Here is a 19,480-nt window from a genome sequence, read left to right as displayed (position 1 = left end):
GTCGATCAGGCAAGCTTTGTACTAAAGCCGATGATGGCACCACTGAATAAAGTTTGGGGCTGGTGTCTTGCGACGAGAACGGCGGCTTGCCCGCATCGGATTTACACTACGCAGCGAGCACACTTTATTCCGATGCCGCCATGTCCGTCTTCTCTAATGCCGTGCTGAATTCAGTCGTGCTTTACACCCCATCGTTTCGGTTCCGGGAGCGAGGCGGAGAAGCAGGCTGCCTTGGTTGCTTGTTGCTTGCATGACACTGAAGCAGCGTGGCGTTGGGACGGCGGAACCTAGTTTGGGTACAAACGTTGTCTATGTGAAGCCTCTCTTTGCCCGAGTACTTGGTGGGAAGGTGTGAGAGTGGGTTGGCTGAGGAGAGTTTGGCAGATGTGCTGCAGAATGCAAGTTACGTCAACAGACGGCGGTATGCGGTCATCTGAAGCCGTTTTATGTAGCGGCGAGGGGTAGGGGGTTTTCTCTAGACCATTTAAACAGCTCGTTGCGTCTTGTTTTTTCGAGTCAGTTTCTGTTCCTGTATCCTCGTCTTGTTCTACCTCGACTTACACACTCCTACCCCCCCTTCCATTACGCCACCACAACAACAACAAGACGGAAACATCAAGCAATGTCTCTCGAAGGAAAAGTCGCTCTCATTGCCGGCGGAGTCAAGAACCTAGGCGCCGCAATCGCGCGGGAGCTCGCGGGGCAGGGCGCCAGCCTGGCGCTGCACTACAACTCGGCCGCGTCCAAGGACGACGCCGACGCGCTCGGCCGGGCGTTTGCCACCGAGTATCCGTCGGTCCGGGTCAAGTTTTACCAGGACGACCTGACGACCGAGGCGGCGGTGGAGAGGCTCTTCCAGGCGGCGCAGGCGGACCTGGGCCGGATCGACATTGTGGTCAACACGGTGGGCAAGGTGCTGAAGAAGGCGATTGGGGAGATAAGCGAGGCGGAATACGATTCGATGTTTGCGTACGTTGCTTGTTGTTTTGTTCTTCTTGTTGTCCTTGCTGTCTTGTTCTTCTTGTTGTCCTTGCTGTCTTGTTCTTCTTGTTGTCCTTGCTGTCTTGTTCTTCTCGTTGTCCTTGTTGTTTTGTTCCTCTTGTTGTCCTCGTTGTTCTTGCTCTTCTCTAGTTGGTCGGAATGCACAAAACTAACACGCTCGGCAGCATCAACTCCAAGGCGGCCTTCTTCATCCTCAAGGCAGGCAGCAAGTACGTGGCCGACGGGGGCAAGATCATCACCATTGTGACGGCGCTGCTGGCTGCGTTTACGGGCTTGTACACGTCGTATGCGGGCTCCAAGGCGCCGGTCGAGCACTTTACGCGGGGCGTGGCCAAGGAGCTGCAGCCGCGGCTGGTGAGCGTGAATGCGATTGCGCCTGGTCCCATGGACACTCGTACGTGGTGCTGCTCTCTCTATCTCTCTTCCCGTGCGAAACAGACTGACAATTTCCTTTTTTTTTTGGTTCGGCAGCCTTCTTCTACCCGCAAGAGTCGCCAGAGGCCGTGGCGTTTCACAAGAGTCAGGGCTTGGGCGGGCGGTTGACAGAGGTCCGGGACATTGCGCCGCTGGTGAGGTTCCTGGTGACCGAGGGCGGCTGGATCACGGGCCAGACGCTGTTTGCCAACGGGGGCTACACGACCCGATGAGGGGGGGGGGATGTATGCGTTTGTGCCCAAATTGGATAAAAGATCAATGAATTCGTCGAGATTTGGTGGAAGTGTCACGTCACGGCAGCATCGGCCATTGTCAGTGCAAGGTCAATATCTGCCCGACGGGCTCCGTATTGATGCCGGAGGAGGGGCCCTGGTGTTTCCATCGATGGATCTGGAGAAGCGATTATGGATACGAAGAGGAACAGAGTCGATGCGGATAACGATAAAAATTGAGAAAGTTGTGCATCAAGTGGTTTCTGTAGCGGATTCCTCTGGGCAGCCCTACAGGGGGCCATGACCACCCCTGTAAGTGCATTGATCAAGTTGGCTCAACGGGCATCAGTGCTCTGTGACGCCAGAACCGCTTATTGGCCCTCTGCCTGCCTGTCTTGTCGTGCAGTGTGGGGGCTACAGGCTACCTCACTATCCTCTCCGCCTTTCTCACAGTATCTGTTTGCTCACAGCAATCCGCAGTGCAAAGCCTGCGAATACTAATCACAGCTTGACAAAGTTAACGGTTAGCAGAGGGCAGCAGTGGACAGCCTCGTCTGGCGTGCGTCCGAGGTTGCAGGGGATGGCGCAAAACGGGACCCCTGGCAGGCAACGGTCCCCCCCTGTAGCTGGAGTCGCTCGCTAACAGGGCTAACAGGACCCAGTACTGCTCTCCCGCAAAATCTGCTAACCCAGCCCTTTCTTTCATCCTCGCACCTCCCAGCCACTCGAATTTTATTATACAAGTCAGCTGCACGTCACCGCCGCTGCACCTCACCGCACCAAGACATGCCACTCTGACGGCGCTGCCAGAGATTCGGCCCCGACTCGTACTCCCCCAACTCCTCTTGCTTGCATCTTGCATCTGCACGACAGCCCCTTCTCCATCGACAAAGCCCACGGGGCCTCTTTTTTCCTTTTCTTTTGCAGTTTCCATGCTCACCAGGTTGCCTTGTTTGCTGCAACTACAGCTTGGTTGCCTCGATCCGCTTGCTATACAACAAGGCAGCCCCCATGTGACGTTGAACACGAGCTCTACCACGACTTGAAGACCTTGCCCCCCCTCGACCAACCAATTCGGTGCGCCGTGGGTGTCGCAAGAGGCCAACGTTGGACGCCGATTTGCCTCGACTGCCCATTCAGCAAGCCAACTTCTCTTAGCCTGTGCTGCGCCAGCGGCGGATAGCCTCCTCCTCCTCCTACTCCTCCTCCTCACCTCTCTACACATACGCAGACCCAGAAGCGCAACATCATGCCCTTCTTCCCCGAAGCCTTCACCGAGGCCCTCAACCCCCCGAGCAGCCACCACCGCCGCTCCTCGTCGCGCCACCGCGACCGCGACCGTGACCGTGAGCGCACAAGCAAACGTCGCCGCTCCCGCTCCAGTTCCCGCGACCGCGAGCGCACCCGCGGCGGCGCCAGCTCCTTTGTCAGCGACCTCTTTGGCAAAGACAGCAGCTACAGCAAGCACAATGCCTCGCGCGGCTCCTTCTTCGGCCTCCCTCTAGGTAACTCGTCCCGCGGTAGCTTATTCGGTATACCCCCCCCCCTTCCCCCTTCCTCTTCTCTTCGCTAACACACCACCAGGCGGCAACTCGCGCTCCTCCTACTACAAACGCTCCCCTCGCAAGGGCTTCTTGCAGCGCTCCTACAAGCAGCTCAAGCGCCTCATCCGCGACCTCTTGCACTGGTTCAAACGCCACCCCTGGAAGGTCTTTTTCATGGTCATCATGCCCCTCGTCACCGGCGGCGCGCTGACCGCTCTCCTCGCCCGCTTCGGCCTGCGCATGCCCCCGTCCCTCGAGCGCGCCCTCGGCATGGCCTCGCGCGCCGCCTCGGGTGACGGCTTCGGCCTCATGAGTGATGCTGTCCGCATGGCTGGCGGCGGCGGCGGTGGTGGCAGCGCACGCGGCGGTTTCGGCGGACAGGACAACTACCCTCGCCGCGGCAGCGGCAGCGGCGGCGGCGGTTTCGGCTTGGACTCGTTTGAGAGCTTTGGGCGCGCCAAAAGTCGTGGCGGCGACGACTGGACCAGCGGTTTGGTCAGTGGCGTGGCCAAAATGTTTATCTGAAAAGGCCGGACACCTACCTCTTCATTGATTCACCTTGACAATGGCTAGCCGACTGCCGTCTTTGACACCGCCGTGTGCGCCTTTGATTACATTTATGACCTGACAGTTTGGAAGATTTCCGATATATACACCCTGCACGAACAACATCTGTCATTATACGCTTACTGATACAATATTCACACACACACACACACACATATATATATACATATATATACACTACATAACCACAACACCAGAGACCTACATTACCATAGTTTATTTAGTCCTCACAAGTTCAAACGTCAGTCTCGGACACAATTCATTCACTCTTCGAAAACAATTCTGCGTAATGTAGTAATATATTCTGCAACACATTATTGTGCTGGGCTATTTGCAACCTTGCATGTCCCTCCTCTTCTTTGGTTTTTTTTTGTAATCCTTTTCATGCTACACTTGCAAACAAGAGATGAAAGAGAAGAGAAAAATGACACCAAGTCCGTCTTGCCCGTTAAACAAAAAACCACCTCGCCAAACCCCAACATTCGACCCTTTCCCCCCGAGGAGCAAATACGCAACCGACAACAGGAAAAAAAGAGGGGGAAAAAAGGGGGAGAAATTAACAAAGCAATCCGTTCCCAAATCCTCATGCTATGGACTGAACTGAAAAATGGAGACTGAAAAGAAAAATGTTATATACATCATCATGGGGAGGGCGCTCGGATTCCTCCTCTTTCATCCTCTTTCTCCCTTCATCCCAACATGTCACCGACACGGCAAGAGGCTTTCACTGCGGGTGGTCATCTCTAGCACGTGGCTCGACGTTGGGTTTGCGTCAAAGCACAATTCCTGCTCTTGTGAGTCAAGACTCATCTTCCTCCATGACCCGCGCTACCTGGTATAAAAACAAGGAGCTGCAATGGTGTGAGAGGCCTATACAGATTGTAGAAATCGGCTACTTCTTTTTGGGGGGCATTGTCCTTTTCTGCGTACCGGACAGTTCTCACGTAGAGGGCCCAGATTTGCTTGGCTTCCAGAATTGCATCAGTCGTCCAAATTTCTTTGTCCTGCTACCTCGTGCAGCTCTGCTCTCAGCCTCTTCAAATGTCAGCTCCGTGGAGAGTTTGCTGCGCTCCCCGTGGGAGCTACTGATAAGTCGACTGAGACTGATGAGGCTAGATCGCCGACGACCGAATGCCGCCGAGGAAACAGACACTGGTCGCTGGTCCCGAAAAGTGCTTGGCCTAGGACGCGCTTGTGGGTTGAAGATGGGCTCTCCTGGCATGGTCGATGTGCTAGAGGCGATAGAGGGGAGATCGTAGTCCATCGAGATGCGCACTTCAGGACCGGGTTCGCCCATGAGCAGAGACTGAAAAGACTTATCTTCGGCCACTGAAGAGGGCGCTGTCGAGACACGCTGAGCCTCAGACATGGGAGACCTTGGAGAGGGATGTGGCGACGCTGTGCTCATCGAGTAAGGGCTTAGTGGCATAGAGGCACCTTGCGGGAGTGTCAGGGGAATTGCATCAATAGGCAGGCGCTCGTTGCTTAGCATCGGCAGAATCCTCTTCGGTGAATGCGCACCCGAGTCCGACGAGTATCTGCGGCTTGGCAACGCGACAGGGCTTTGCAGAACAGGTTTCGAAATGGCAGGTTCCTCAACAATGACACTTTCATGCAGGGATGTCCGTGAGCATTCGGCACGCACAGAGCGAGCAGCGTTGTGCTCCTTGTCGCTAAGTCCAGAGCTTTTTCGTCGAACAGCAAGACCACGTAGGCTAGTGGTTTCAGAGCCACTATCGCTGAAGATGATGGTCTCGGTCTTGTGTTCCCACCTGTTATCCGTTTCCGGGGTGGCCGTCGTGTTACCGCCGTCACTGCCCTCATCCGCCTCTTCATCCTCCTCCTCCTCAAAAACATCGGCCATTGTCGAGTTGCTACTGAATCGATTGATGCCAGCCCGGCCAGCATCAAATGGTGGCAGATCGGGAGCGGATTCAGCTCGTCGATGGTAGTGCATACCAGGACCGCCAAATCCCTTCATACCTTGAGCACTATGGAGACGACGTCTGCCGGCACTGCCAGCGGCGCGCTGTGCCGCTTCCCACTCTGGATTGTGTGCGAGTGGTGTATTGAATGGACCGAGTGCGGCATCAAGGTCAATCATGGGTGACATGACCTCATCTGATCGGCGCGGCTGCTGTGTCACTAAGGTTGGGAGCTCTGGTGGCTGAATAAGAACAGGTGGGCCAGGAACAGGCTCTTGTTCATCAGCATAATCTTCCTCGTCGTCCCCATCCTCATCCATCGGCGTGACGGAGGGCGGCGGCGTAGGTGGTCGTACATCACTAGGCTTACGTCGCCGCTTCTCACTCTTGTTCTTGATGGGTAGAATGGCGCCTGCCCAGCCCTTGACGGTCTGGGCTCGAGACTTTCTGTTCTTCTTTTTCTGCTTTCGCTCCGAGGGTTCGGCGCTGTCGGACTCTGATCCTCGGTCCGATGACGAGACAGTGTGGGCGCGCGAGGCAGAATCCGAAGAGCTTGAGCTGATGGGACGGGACTTTGTTGACATGTTCGAGGGTCCAAACGTGTCCAGTCCAAAGAATGACCACCGCTTCGGGGCTCTCGTGGGGCTGGGCAACGCTGGACCGGCGGCCAATGGTTCGCCAACGCTGATGAGTGCTGGAATAGAGTTTCGGCGTCTGGGCGATGTATTTGCCTGCTCAGGTTGGGCGCTAGCAACAGTCTCCAGAATGGCACCGGCGGTAGATGGTCTCGATTCTCGCGTTTCTCTGATCGGGCTGCGCGAGAGGACGACAGGGCTATGATCTTCTCCGATGGAAACAGGGGAAACGACAGACGAGATGCTCTCAGACATGCAGTGTCCTGGTCGCGCGGTCACAGTGCTGGACGTATCACTAGACACCAGGGACAGTGGCCGAGGAATAAACTCTAGGGTGTCTGAGAAGCCAACACGAGCTCTGGTGGTGGCTCTCGGAGGGTTGGGGCTGGGCGGGATGGAGTCGTTAAAACCCTGGGCCGAGGCTGCAGGAGTTGGAGGTTCCTGGACAGGTTCGGGAAGCGCAGTGAGTATTGCAGGGTCGTCAGCGAGTGGAATAGTGGTATTGATTCCTCGGTCAAAGTTGGTCGGGCTATTGGGAGCACTGCTGCCCTTGGGCGTCCAATCCATGACAGGCGGTTGCAGGATAGGTAAGTCATTCGTAGAAATGGCACCGGACATGCCTCTTCTATGGCCTCGTCGAGGCGGCGGAGGCTGCAGCGACTGAGGGAAGCCAGTTTCCTTGGTTGGGCTTGTGCTCATGACGGCAATGGAACTACCATCACGTATGCTCCCGCCGACAAACTCGCTGCCCCCTCTACGATGGCCATGGCGAATGGGTCGGGACGCAGAAGGTGTGGGATTGGAAGAGTTGGGCGAGGTAGGCGGGCTGAGCAGCGCGGGCGAGTTGAGACCATGAGGGACGGAAGCACCAGGGTTGAAGCTAAAGTCGGGAAGGGCAGTAGGTCGGTGAGGACGCCTATCGCGAGCGGGAAAGCTGAACTCTCCGTGGTTGAGAGAGGCGGGTAAAGGCTGCTCAGCCGAGTCGAGATCGGTAGCGGATTCTGAAGGAGCGGGCTGGGCAGGGAAAACGAAGTCGGGAATCGCGAGCGGCGCATCTCGCCGTGAAGAGGTAGGCGAAAGCGTGTTTTGTCTAGCATCGTAGGTCAAGGGTTGGAGCGTCGGAGACGATTCATTGCGGCCCATGGCAGGGCCGAACGTCGCAGCCATCATTCCTTCGGCCGCGCAGCGGCAAAATGTTGAATGATGGAAGCTATAAGTATGTAGTGGTCATAGAGCGACGCGGAAGGCAAGATGCGTGACGAGATGGGTGGCGATAGAGAGGATCGTGATTCGATGTCGTAAGCGGTAGACAGAACAGGTCGTAAGGGCGAATAAAGTCTGCTTCATAAATAATGTATCTACACGGCGAGTAGGTCCGTCAGCACAAGCAATGCCGAATTGACGGGCAAGCAGGCAATGATGGGACGAAAGTTGTCTCGCGGCGACACGCGGGGGGGGGAGTGTTCCAGCGACAGACACGCACGCACCTTGGGAAAAGCAAACGGTGCAAAAATGCTGGTGCAGAAGAATCAAGGCCGGAAAAAAGAATGAGGCAAAAAAGAAAAGGAGCGGACGGTCAAGACCAGTGCCAACTCGAATATCGAGGAGCAGCTGGAATCGCACCAAGGGGCGGATTCGTGAGGCGCGCGAAGGCGTTTGCAGTTGGGGAAGAGATGAAGATGCGGAATGGAGGAAGGAAGAGGAAACGGGGCCGGGTTAGAAGAAGAATGGGAGAGACCAGGCTGGGGCGGAGACTGGAGACTGCAGTGAGAGCGAGAGTGAGAAAGAGAGACAGATGGACCAGCGAGCCGGCGGCCAGTCAGAAACGATGGAGCAGTTGATGTGGCGCTAGGCCGGGCTTGTTTGTTGGCTACCTACTTGGTGGAGACGGGGGCGTGGGGAGGTCCTTTTTACTAATTAACTAATTGAGGTCATGGCACTAGTAGGTAGGTAGTTAGTGACTGGAAGGAGAGGAGGACTGGAAGGAGAGGAGGAGAGCAGAGGGTACGGTACAGAGGGAGAAGAAGAGAGTCTGATGGTAGAGCTGGTAGAGGCGATGGTCGAGGGCTATGGCAAGGCAGCAAGTACGGATACATGGCAGCAGACACCTATAGTGCCCAAGGTAGGTCGCTCTAGTTACAGTAAAAGGTACCTGGCAGTTGGGCATGGTGCAATTAGAAACTGGACTGTTCAGCAAAGAGCAACGGGCAAAGGGAATACATACTGGAGACTGAATTACAGAGTGCTTGCAGCGCCGTCTTTGTGGGTTCCAGTGTGGGTGGTACTGGCCTCTACCCCAGCTGCCAACGTTCAGGTACATGTGAGCCCTGAGCACAGCCAGGGGGCGAGGCTGTACCTGAAAGGTACAGGCATCTGTGTACCTGCATGTACTGTAGCACCATCACGTCTGTGCCGGGTGGAAGGCAATTCAGTGGCCAGCCAGGCATTATTAAATAATGTAGGGGGAAGGGCTGAGGCCACAGCGCTACGAATATCTGTTTGTTACTATTCCGGCGCCTAGGTACATTCTACATTTTAGGTAGGGATTCAAACACGATCTGATATGAACCTGCGTTTGTTTGGGCGCTCTTCATCAACCTTCATATCTCATTCATCAATACAAAGTACTCGTCGCACTTACTGCTACTTGTTGCTCAGCTACCACCAGCCCTTGCCTTGTCCAACACGATAATCTGCCCGATACGGCAGCACGTCCAATGTCCTGCATCTTGGCCTGTAATCTACTAGGAAGACAACGCACAACACGGTGCCACCACAGTGACCACACACCTTTCTTGTCTTTCTTGTCTTTCTTATCGGTGCCGACCCGACGGGATGGCCCTGTGTGTCCGCAGGCATGAAACGGTGCACGCTGACAGCCAGGGAATTGCACGTCCGTAGCTACCTCGCCCGGAGATTGAAGGCAAAGCCCCCCGTCATACAAGGCGACGAATATGCCGAGCACACACAAACACAGTTATTATGCATCTTTGGACACTGCATTTTGTGGCTTGATGGGGATTGTTTTTTTTTTTTTTGGCTATTTGTCCTTTGTTTGCTGGCCGCCCCTTTTTCGACAATACAGAATATTAGTTAACTAATTACCTACCTACCTAGGTAGGTAGTTACTCACACACACACACGCAACACTCAACACCACACACCTATACAAGCCGCCACGAGCAGCTGACGCCAACGACCTGCAGGCGGCAGCTCACAGCCTCACACAGATAGGACGGGAGGATTAGATGAGGCGGCCAGGAGACCATCTCTATCAACTAGTTCCGCGCCCGAGGCAAAAGGAGCCCTGTGCCGTGCAGCGTCGTGCAGCAGAAGAGAGCATATCTCTGCCCTTTCCCCCCCTTGGCCTCGACCAGTCTGCAGGATCGGGTGGCCAATACGTGGTGACGCCGCGACAACCCCGAGATGATTCCCATGACGACCTAGTTATGACCAACTTTGCTTTTTCCCCTCTCCATCCTTTTATTTATTAGCAAAGCAACTGATTAGTTAGTTACGAGGTAGTTAATACATTCGTACTCTTCAGTTAGTTAGTTGGTCCTCCTTCCTGCATCAACATCATACCACCACCCACACAGCCTTCCCCTCGGCGTTGCCACTCGTGCATCCTGCCCACGGCCCACGGGTCACCCAGCTGCGCCCATAACTATGCCAACTCGACAAGTTGAATAGACCAAGATTCCAAGATTTGCCCAGAATCCAACGCCATCAGCTGCTCTAGTCGGTCCTGCGGGGTCCGCTAGCAGAGCAGGCCCGCACGGTACGAGCCTTGTTGCTGAGTAGTGCTGCACGCGTTAATAGGTAGTCAGGCACACAGCCTAGTAATAATAATAATGACGACTTTGTACAAATTCGTACTATTGATCGACCAAGAACCTAGAGTCAATAGTGTGCTTATTTCGCTCATCAGCACCTAGTTATCCAATCCAGTCTGATTTTGCAACTCTCTAGTTGCCGTTCGGCTCGGCTTGTTGCTGCCAGCTCCACATGCTGTCCCACGACGCCCTCACTCACCCACTGCCGTTTGTTCCTGTCAAAATCCCTGCCGTCCTTGTCGCCCACAATCTGTCATCTCTTGTCCTACATGCCATACGACAAGCCTCACAAGAAAAGGTTTCGCAAGTCCGAACAAACCCGCCCTCTCTGCTGCAGAATACGACCCGCTTCCGGAGGCACAAGATGGCCGAACGCATAGACTAAAAAAAAACCCTCCGATTCTCTCTACCTTTCTTTGTACATACGTCAACTGATCATGGACAATGATAGAGCACGGCCACCCGTCGAACCATTCACAGTTAGTCCCAAACAACACCAGCTGTAAATCCATAATATAGAGTTCTCCGATGCTTCTGTCCACAACCTGCACAAGAGCACAGAGCCTCTTGCCAACCGACTCGACATTGCGCTTGTCCAACTACTAGTTAACTAACGTTAGCTGCGGTGCGCCAATTGTTCAATCTGCAACGTATTCCTGCGTCTGACACCGGCTGCCGTGCTGTCCCTTCTTGGCGTCCGTGTCTCCTTGGATGCGCAAGAGAGTAAACAATGCCCAATGCAAGCACATCGTGTTCGTGTCCAGCGGCAGACATGGCGATATACACACACCCACTGGATAGTTAACGCGCTCATGCAACTTTTGCCCTCTCGCCGGCTTTCTTTCCCCGGGCGCATGGCGCGGCGGCAATGGTCCAATACCGGTCCGTGGCGATGAAGCCGGCTTCACTCTCCCTCGAATTCAGGTACCAATATTCGTAGTCAACGCCAAAAAAAATAATTGGGCAGCGGTTCGGATGCCACGGCGCGGCGCAGTCAACATGGGTTCCTCTGGTCGAGCCGCCCCAAATGCACGAGGATGGACATCATCTTGGCCCATGCAGCGCGCGGAGCCAGTCCGCGCCTTGTTCTTGGCCCAGCTCCCTCTCCCCCCCTTGCACACTGTACGGAGTATGGAGGTATTCATAGACGCTTTCGTATCCCCTCCTCGGTGCACGTCCGCGTCCTGCACTGCCTTGCCGCCTTGTCTCGAAGAGAAACAACCAGAGCCTCGCTGCCCATGTTCCCTGTGCATGCGACCCCGGATGCGGTCCCTGCGGGTTGTGATGCGCGCGATCCTACTTGATGATATCATTCGCAAACGGAGCCACAACAACAAACCCCCCGGTCGTCCAGTCTGCAACGCTCTGTTTTCGGGGTTTCTTTTTGCGATTCGTCCGAGATGAAACCAGCCTCAGCCAAATTGGCTGACCAGACAAGTCCAAACAGACCAGTCCAAACAAAGCCGGACTCGGGAACGGTTTCACAGCAGCCCAGGTTCAAGGTTGCTTCCGTGGCAATGCCACGACTTTGACGGCCGGCAAACGTTGAAAGCTTCCGCTATCTGCGGCGGTAATAGACCGCAGTTGAACAGTACATATGCATCAACTGCTTCGTCCCTAACTAGCGGCAGACGCAGAGTTAAGTTTTGTGACGGGGGTGGTGGGCGTGTGCTAGGATCTTGAGTCCAAACGTGCACCCATCTCAGTCTATCTACGAGTATCTCTGCGATGACCACTCAGCTCCGTTATGTTTCTAGACTCGGATCAACGACGTTGCGCATGAGTCTACCAGGTTGAGCGCAGCCTGCAACAAGGCACGAGTCGATCAGAGACATGGCTGACAGCCAAGCATCATGCGAACGACCATCAAGCTCTAGAACGCCTTCCCTCTCATCCGTACATACGTACTGAGCAGCACCTAGTATTAACTACCTACTATATGTAACTAAATCTGTAATCTGTACTTTGTACGTAGACTATAGGCAGCCATTAGCTCCTGATAGTACTTTTGCTCCCGTGCTAGCGTCGCCAATCTCCCTCCCTTTGCCACGCCCTTGGCATTGCGATGTGCAGCCGGATGCTCCTACTATCCTTTCGCTCCAGCATAGTACATATTGGATCAATCAATCTCCCTTTCAACCAGCGCCGTAATTCACGTACATGTTACAGGCTACAACCAGGGAGCGGGGGGCACTCGGGTTCCCCATACGAAGCTAATAAACGGCCCCAGCCAAGTACCGTTCCTGAATTCGACACGGACCGTTTTGAGGGATTCTTTTTCCAGGATGTGGGATTCTTTTTCCAATTCTTTAATTGCAGTGGATACCAGTGGGATTTGCTGCACAATCGCAATGCGCTGGCCCTGCAAGGATGGTTCCCCCCTGTTCGTCGGCCAGAACCATGACCGGCGCTAGTCACTGGGAGATGTTTTTGGTGGGTTTGGTTTTTTCGTTCTTTGATGATTATTATGCAACTGTAACGTTATTTTGGCTGCCACCCGCCGCTTTCGCCAGCGCGTGCGGATGCAGGTCCAGTTGCTCCGGGGTGCGTCAGCAGGCTGGCCATGGCTTGAGCCTCGACTCCTGTAATTGGTAATTGGCCTGATGAAAGACTGCTTGTGCGTCCAATGTTGACTTTATTTGCTCATCATTTGCCGCGTCTACCGCAAAGACACAAATCTTCTCAGGTACAGGTACGGGACTCGGACTGTGACGAACCACCTACCACTACCCAGTGCCCGCCGTGAACTTGTAATCCCTGCGCATGACTTGGGCTTCGTAGTCTAACTATCCATTCTGACAACCCGGTATTAGTGGCCCCCCTCGCCCCGTTTTGACCTCGAATCGAAATCTCAACACGGTTTCGGGACGTTGAGATTTAGACGCCAATCCTCGCATTGGGCGGGCTGCCTCTCGTGTCGCTGTGCGCAACCAACGAGACACCCTGGTCTTTCCATCATTCGTGTCTCTCTTGTCTTGATCTGTGTCACCAAATGCAATGAAGAACTTTGTGCTAGCAGGTCATTTAAATCTCACGTCCATCAGCCGAGCCAAGCTTACTCGAAGAGCGTTTCGATAGTCCGATGTCGACCTCATATCAAAGTTCTTCTGATCGATTGTTTCCTCGTGTGCTCATTCCCATAGCTGTCTGCTTTGCCTGTGATATTCATGTCGCTGAAATCGTGCAGGCGCCTCCTCGAAAATCTGAACGGGCGTCATATAGACCAATCAATAGTAAAACAGCACGGCGTCTCACTTACTGTTGTAGGCAAAAGCAATGGATGTGAACAAATAGCAAAACAAACAGCAAACGCTACTACACTATCGCGGGAAGCGTAAGAAGCAATTTCCATGTCTATGATAAGAATCATGTAGTTATTTGTCAGTGTGCGAAAGGACTGCCATGGGGCTCGCGGCAAGCAGCGATTACGGCGCAAAAGCACCAGGCAAAGCAACATCGCTAGCTATGGTTCGGATATGATTGTAGCAAGTTGCAGAAATGCCCGAGTTTTACTCATTGTCCGTCTACTTATCACTAAATAATAGGTGTGGCACCCTTCCGTCCATCGTCCTTGTGATGGAGGCCAGCGCCGATGCGATGCTTTACGAGGACAACCCGGATTTAATTAGAACGCTTGAGTGTGAACTATATTGCGTCTACGCACTAGCTAGACTGATATATCATGAAATGGCACTCGCAACGCCTGAAGGTGCATCAAATTGTTTAAATAAGATACAGGTTAGGCAGGCAATAACCACCTGCCTGTAATTACCCACACCGCCTGCCCTCGTTAGGCGGCTGTCCCCCACACTGCTTATCAGGCGGCAGAAAAAAAACTATGATGGCGCTTCTTGGGGCTGGTGGTGGTCTGCTGGCAAAGAATCTACAACAAGCAACACGATAATCATACGAAAAAAATGACGGAACCTATCTCCCTCTCCGCAGTGACCCAGGCTGACAAGCCTCTGGGCATGCGAAAGAACGGTAAGCATCCCGCGAATATGCATACGTGCTCCGACACTGACTCGGGTGGACAGGCAAGCAATGGCATGCGCTGAAAAAAGCCTTTCGCCCGACCGCCGGCCTCACGACCTTTGAGAAGCGTACCAAAGAGCGTGCCCAGATGGCGCAGATGAAGGCCAAGGAGAATGAAATGAAGGCAGAGAAGAAGGCGGAGCGCCAGGTATGTATGGGCTGCAACAAACGTATACCCCTCCGCCTATGAAACTAACGCCTCGCCCACAGCGCAAAGTTGATGCGATCCGCGAGAAGCGAACCAAGAAGGCGGAAAAGGAGCGATACGAGAAGTTGGCAGAGAAGATGCACAAGAAGCGCGTCGAGCGCCTCAAGCGCAAGGAGAAGCGCAATAAGCTCATCAGCTCTTGAGCGGCACCGACGACGAGCACTCCACCACGCCCGCGTCCCTGATGGACTGGCGACCCCGTGTCCAGAAACAAGTTCCTTTCCATATGTGATGCGGTATATCGATTCCATCCAGCGTGAGGATCATTCCTGCAATCTCGAGATCGACACTACGGCCGCTAAACCAGCTGCGTATGGACACAGGGAAGAGGGGAGCGAGCACAGAGAGACTTTTTTTGACAGAATATGCTCGGCTGCAAGCATGGGCTACTATTACGAAACTTCTGGACGACTATGGGATTTGATTGGTCGTTTTTTCATCTCTTTTTTTTCCGACACCGACACGTACACACAATGCATGGGCGAATATAAAAGGCGGGCGTTTGGGCATGTTCTGATTGAATTTCTAGGACCGTGGGAATGCACCATAAAAAATCGTTAAGATTGAAAAATAGCAATTCCAAGCTTGATTGCTTCCCCCACTGTAGAGGGCCTTTTTAGTGCAAGGTGGTTCAATTATCCGAGAATGTGGTTAAACGGGCTGAGACAGGTTGTGGCAGCTCTGAAATGTGAAGACATGAGACGACGACGACGGCCGCTTTGTGAAGCTCGCGAGCTGCCTTCCATCTCTGGCGGTGCTCAAGGATGCGCCCAGAGGAGACAAGCAAAAGAATGATGGTGCCTCTCTACCGATTATAACATGCTCACCACGCTTTACATTTGAATGGAAAGGAAAGGGTACAATTTCGTTATCGATTCGTTTCTTTATTCGTCTTGAACCAGATAGTAGGGCCCAAGGTTCTTCCGAGCCGCTTACAGTGATGCCTTGGCGGCCGTCTTCTTCTCCAGCCACTCGCTCACGATGCTATTGACCTCGTCCGCCTTTTCCACCAGCGCCCAGTGGCTCGCGTCGACCTCGGCGCGCGTCAGGTCGTCAAAGTTGTCGTCCATGGAGAGCGACATGGCGGGGGGCAGGGCGGCGTCCCTGCTCGCGGCGATGAAGAGCGACGGCACGGCGATCTTGGCGCCCTTGCTGCTGCTGCGCGCGGCGGCCAGGTCCTGGTCGGCCTCGAAGTTGAGGCGGCGGGTGCGGTACCAGTTGAGCGGCCCGCGCAGCTCGGGCGCGGGCTGGCGCGCGTACTCGTCGGCGTAAAAGTCGAGCTCGGCGGGCTCCAGCAGCGGCGACGGGCCGAGGCGGTCCAGGTTCTCAAAGACGACGCCCTGGCTGACGCGCATGCCGAGCTCGCCGGCGGGGCCCTGGCCGCCGTACATGGCGTTGAGCAGCTGCCGGATGCGGTCGCGGCCCTGCACGCGCGCCTCGACCTCAGGCCCGCCAAACTGCAGCTGGTACGAAAAGTTGGTCAGGATGCCGGCGCGGATGAGGTCCTCGAGCGGCGTGTACTGCGCCGCGGCGCGCACGTACGGCGTGCACACGACAAAGGCGCGCGCCACGAGCGCCGGGTACCGGTCGACCATGCGCCACGCGACCAGCCCGCCCCAGTCGTGGCCGCCGAGCACGATCTGGCCGTCCGCGCCGACGTGCTTGCGCGCGAGCTCGGCCAGGTCGGCCGCGGTGCTCGCAAAGGTGTAGTGGCTCAGGTCGGCCGGCGCGTCGGTCCGCGCGTAGCCGACGTTGTCGGGGACGAGCACCTGGTAGCCGCGCGCCATAAAGTACGGCACCTGCGCGCGCCAGCCGAAGCCCATGTCCGGGAAGCCATGCACGAGGAGCATGGTGCCGATCTTGGTGCCGTGCGGCTCGCCGACAATGTAGTGGTATTTCTTGCCGCGAATCGTCTCGTAGTGGCTGGTGACGCGCGGGTCGTTGGGCTTGAGCTTGCTCGTGTCCATGATGGCCGGCGGGGTTGTTGTGCAATGAATGGGAGCTATGGAGGATGGGATGAAGAGAGGATGGGTTGATGGGTTGGGATGAGGGGTGGGTTGAAGCTACCAACGCCGCTCTATATAAAGACGGAGAGGCACACACACGACGTCCAAGTGGTCTGGTCTCTGCAAATATGTATTCGGCTGCCCGCTCTAAATGTAACTCAATGGGTAAGGCGGGGTGTAACCATTATTAGTGCAGACGGGAATCGGACTTTTGAGTCGGATACCGTCTCGCGAGTCGTAGACCCTTGTATCCTGGGCCTCGGCAAAATATCAAAATGATGAGACGCCCTCCCCTCCTCCGTACACAATGCCGCCAACGCCTCCCAAAAAAATCGGTGAGCCCAACTTCTGCTCAGCCACATAGTCTGATCTGCACGGGTTGATTTGTTTGGTTTGCCCATGTACAGTGCATACATGCCCAGGGTTACTTTGGAGCAGAGCAAAGCCCGTCCAAGAATGACGTCTCCGTCCCCTGCCGCTTTTGCGGCCCATAAAACTTAATCAACAGCCCGTACCCAGAATCTAGTTAGAAGCTCCGGAGCGGGACGAACAAGAGCAAAGTAGTTTCATGCGGCGGCGGATTTACCCTTTCCGACCTTTTTGTTGGATTGTAATGGAGCTAGGCAGTTCCACGATACGTCGCGGCGCATACTGTGCGACAACAGTGCTAACTGCGCCACGCTTAATAGATGACCATGTCTTGCCCATCATGTTCCACAATGTCCCCGGCGTCATCGTGCCCCTCAGGCCGTCTGTCCTCCTCTACATCGCGCGCGTCGCGCTCCTCGACCGCCATCGGTGATGCCGCAGGGGCTGTGTCGGGTAGCGGAGGCGGCGATCGTGTCTGCTCCCGTGGCAGCGAAGGCGGCCTCGCCCGAACCGCCGTGCCGTGTCGCTCAACATGCCATGTCCGGCGTTTTTCAAACTCGCTCTCCTCGCGCTGAACATCATCCCTCGCCTTGCTCCTCTGCTCGTCTATCAAATCCAGCTCCTCGTCCGTGCAGCGCCAGGGTAGGTAGTACTGTAGCAGGCCGTTTGTCAGCTCAATCTTTTATACTCATACGAACCCGAAGGCGCGACGTACAATGTGAGGCTCGGCCTTGGTTTGTAGATACCTCGCCAAGGCCAGCTTTTTTTTGTGTCGATTCCGCATCTGCTCGTGCACACTTGATTAGCCAGCGAGCACGTCGCAAAACCGTCTCGTTCAGCAGCCACGTACAACTTCCTCGTCAAAGACGATTTGTTCTCTGATGCGGACAGCTCGTAGCTGTGAAAGCCTTTCGGCCCGTCGCTGTCCATCCTCCGAGTCTTGCTTCTGCAAGCGCTCCTGCTGCCGCTTCTCAATCTCTTGCCGGCGCTTCTGTTGCAAGTTGCTGGGCCCCTGGTTGAGCGTGCTGAGAAGCCCGCCGAACAGACGCTTCCCACGCTTCTTGTCCTCCTGCGTGGGCGCTCGTCGCTCAATGGCGGGTGCCTCAGGTATGCGGCGTCGATCTGGCGATCGTGATCGCTGTCTTGCGCGGTCTGGTGGAGAGCGTGATCGCTGACTTGTACGGTCTTGCGGTGAGCGTGATCGCTGTCTTGCGCGATCTAGTGGCGACCGTGACCGCTGACTTGTGCGATCTCGCTCTGGCGACCGTGACCGACGCCTTGAGCGGTCTCGATCATCCTCGTCCGAGTCGTGTCGCGTGCGTTTCGGTATCTCGTCACCGTGCTGTGGTTCCGGGGACGCCTTGCGCTTCAATGGCGGTGCATCGCGCCGCGAGTCTGTAATCTCCATCGTGTCCTCGGCCTTGGTCTGCACTTGTACAGCAGCCATGCTGTAGAGCTCTCAAGTCAGCACAAAAAACAACAAAAAACAAAAACAAAGAGGTGCCCAGATCTGCGGCCAATGGGACTCACGCCTCTGGCGACGCCATTGTTTTTATTTCTCTCGGGTGAGATACGTAAATGGCTGCCCTCTGGAAACTGCGCATATATTAGCGGCTTGCCTACAGCATGTCGTTTATCCAGCCGCGCCGGCGCTGATGCGAATATCGTAGAAAGTCGCAGAAAACTTCAGTGTCGTCGGTGGCAACCAGGCAGCTGGTGCGCTGCGCCGAAGGAATAGGTACTTTCAGCGCTCGTTAGTGGTCCCTGGTACCTTGTCGGTTGAAGCTTCCGCCCCGCCCTTGTTAGGTACCTACACTTGATTGGCCAACCGCCGATGAGAAATCGGCCACCCATCATCAGATCCTCTCTCTGTTCAGGCGACACTCTCCAAGAGGTAACTACAGGTAGCTTGCCTACATCGATTCGCGACAACAGCTCTCGTCACCCACACGACAGCCCTTTTCTCTCCTACAACATCAACTACGACACCTTCTCCCGTGTCCCTTCATCCGCAGAAGTCTAACCAACCTCCATCTGAACCGCCACAATGTCGCGCCATCACCCGTAAGCCCGCCCTTCTCGCTCGCAGCACAAAGCCAGCATGACTAACCTTTGTTGTTTCCCCCCGCGTCCAGCGATCTCGTCATGTGCCGCAAGCAGCCCGGCATCGCCATCGGCCGACTCTGCGACAAGTGCGACGGCAAGTGCCCCGTGTGCGATTCCTACGTCCGCCCGACCACGCTCGTGCGCATTTGCGACGAGTGCAGCTTCGGCAACTACCAGAACAAGTGCGCCGTTTGCGGCGGCGAGGGCATCTCCGACGCCTTTTACTGCTTCGAGTGCACGCGGCTTGAAAAGGACCGTGACGGGTGCCCCAAGATCATCAACCTGGGTAGCTCAAGAACAGATGTACGTCGTTTCCTCTGTCGGCTGTCTTTGCCACATTGCCACCGAGACTGTTTCACTAACCTTGATCCTTCTACAGTTATTCTACCAGAAAAAAACGAATCGGACACCGAATTACTGACCACGGCGTGGCTCGGGTCGGAGCACATCTCGTGGTACATTCACAGCGACCAAGATAAAAAGAAAGCAAATACAACCCATTTCTGTTCAGATTTTCGCATGGCTTATAATTCATTCCTGCCCGCGCAGCAAAGTTTCACTTTAAGTAGAAAGATAAAACGAAATAATTATCTTAATAAC

General features: G+C 55.1%; 7 protein-coding genes across 7 annotated transcripts; 4 read left to right on the top strand and 3 right to left on the bottom strand.

Annotated features, from left to right (window-relative positions):
- Window positions 1–622: 622 nt before the first annotated feature.
- CCM_01664 (short-chain dehydrogenase, putative) lies at window positions 623–1,649 on the top strand (the record flags this gene model as incomplete). Its single annotated transcript, XM_006666819.1, has 3 exons — window positions 623–969; window positions 1,167–1,396; window positions 1,474–1,649. 3 exons carry the CDS (start codon window positions 623–625, stop codon window positions 1,647–1,649), a joined length of 753 nt encoding a protein of 250 aa, XP_006666882.1.
- Window positions 1,650–1,949: 300 nt separating this feature from the next.
- Window positions 1,950–3,886, top strand: CCM_01663 (uncharacterized protein; the record flags this gene model as incomplete). The annotated part of the gene is made up of 5 exons (XM_006666818.1): window positions 1,950–1,961; window positions 2,181–2,261; window positions 2,833–3,154; window positions 3,234–3,688; window positions 3,767–3,886. The coding sequence occupies 5 exons, from the start codon at window positions 1,950–1,952 to the stop codon at window positions 3,884–3,886; spliced, it is 990 nt and encodes a 329-aa protein (XP_006666881.1).
- Window positions 3,887–4,566: 680 nt separating this feature from the next.
- On the bottom strand, window positions 4,567–7,487 carry CCM_01662 (cell wall proline rich protein; the record flags this gene model as incomplete). Its single annotated transcript, XM_006666817.1, has 2 exons — window positions 4,567–4,630; window positions 4,705–7,487. The coding sequence occupies 2 exons, from the start codon at window positions 7,485–7,487 to the stop codon at window positions 4,567–4,569; spliced, it is 2,847 nt and encodes a 948-aa protein (XP_006666880.1).
- Window positions 7,488–14,073: 6,586 nt separating this feature from the next.
- On the top strand, window positions 14,074–14,542 carry CCM_01661 (Cgr1; the record flags this gene model as incomplete). The annotated part of the gene is made up of 3 exons (XM_006666816.1): window positions 14,074–14,140; window positions 14,194–14,339; window positions 14,402–14,542. The coding sequence occupies 3 exons, from the start codon at window positions 14,074–14,076 to the stop codon at window positions 14,540–14,542; spliced, it is 354 nt and encodes a 117-aa protein (XP_006666879.1).
- A 789-nt stretch (window positions 14,543–15,331) lies between these two features.
- On the bottom strand, window positions 15,332–16,366 carry CCM_01660 (epoxide hydrolase; the record flags this gene model as incomplete). The annotated part of the gene is made up of 1 exon (XM_006666815.1): window positions 15,332–16,366. One exon carries the CDS (start codon window positions 16,364–16,366, stop codon window positions 15,332–15,334), a length of 1,035 nt encoding a protein of 344 aa, XP_006666878.1.
- Window positions 16,367–17,087: 721 nt separating this feature from the next.
- On the bottom strand, window positions 17,088–18,221 carry CCM_01659 (pinin/SDK/memA domain protein; the record flags this gene model as incomplete). Its single annotated transcript, XM_006666814.1, has 3 exons — window positions 17,088–17,453; window positions 17,490–17,558; window positions 17,625–18,221. The coding sequence occupies 3 exons, from the start codon at window positions 18,219–18,221 to the stop codon at window positions 17,088–17,090; spliced, it is 1,032 nt and encodes a 343-aa protein (XP_006666877.1).
- A 179-nt stretch (window positions 18,222–18,400) lies between these two features.
- CCM_01658 (PHF5-like protein) lies at window positions 18,401–19,359 on the top strand (the record flags this gene model as incomplete). Its single annotated transcript, XM_006666813.1, has 4 exons — window positions 18,401–18,405; window positions 18,465–18,527; window positions 18,910–19,183; window positions 19,348–19,359. 4 exons carry the CDS (start codon window positions 18,401–18,403, stop codon window positions 19,357–19,359), a joined length of 354 nt encoding a protein of 117 aa, XP_006666876.1.
- Between the last annotated feature and the right edge of the window lie 121 nt (window positions 19,360–19,480).

Source organism: Cordyceps militaris (assembly GCF_000225605.1).
Source record: "Cordyceps militaris CM01 unplaced genomic scaffold CCM_S00001, whole genome shotgun sequence".
In the NCBI taxonomy this organism is placed as follows: domain Eukaryota; kingdom Fungi; phylum Ascomycota; class Sordariomycetes; order Hypocreales; family Cordycipitaceae; genus Cordyceps; species Cordyceps militaris.
The sequence above is the reverse complement of the archived record's forward strand: the minus strand, read 5'-3'. Positions and strand labels throughout refer to the sequence as shown.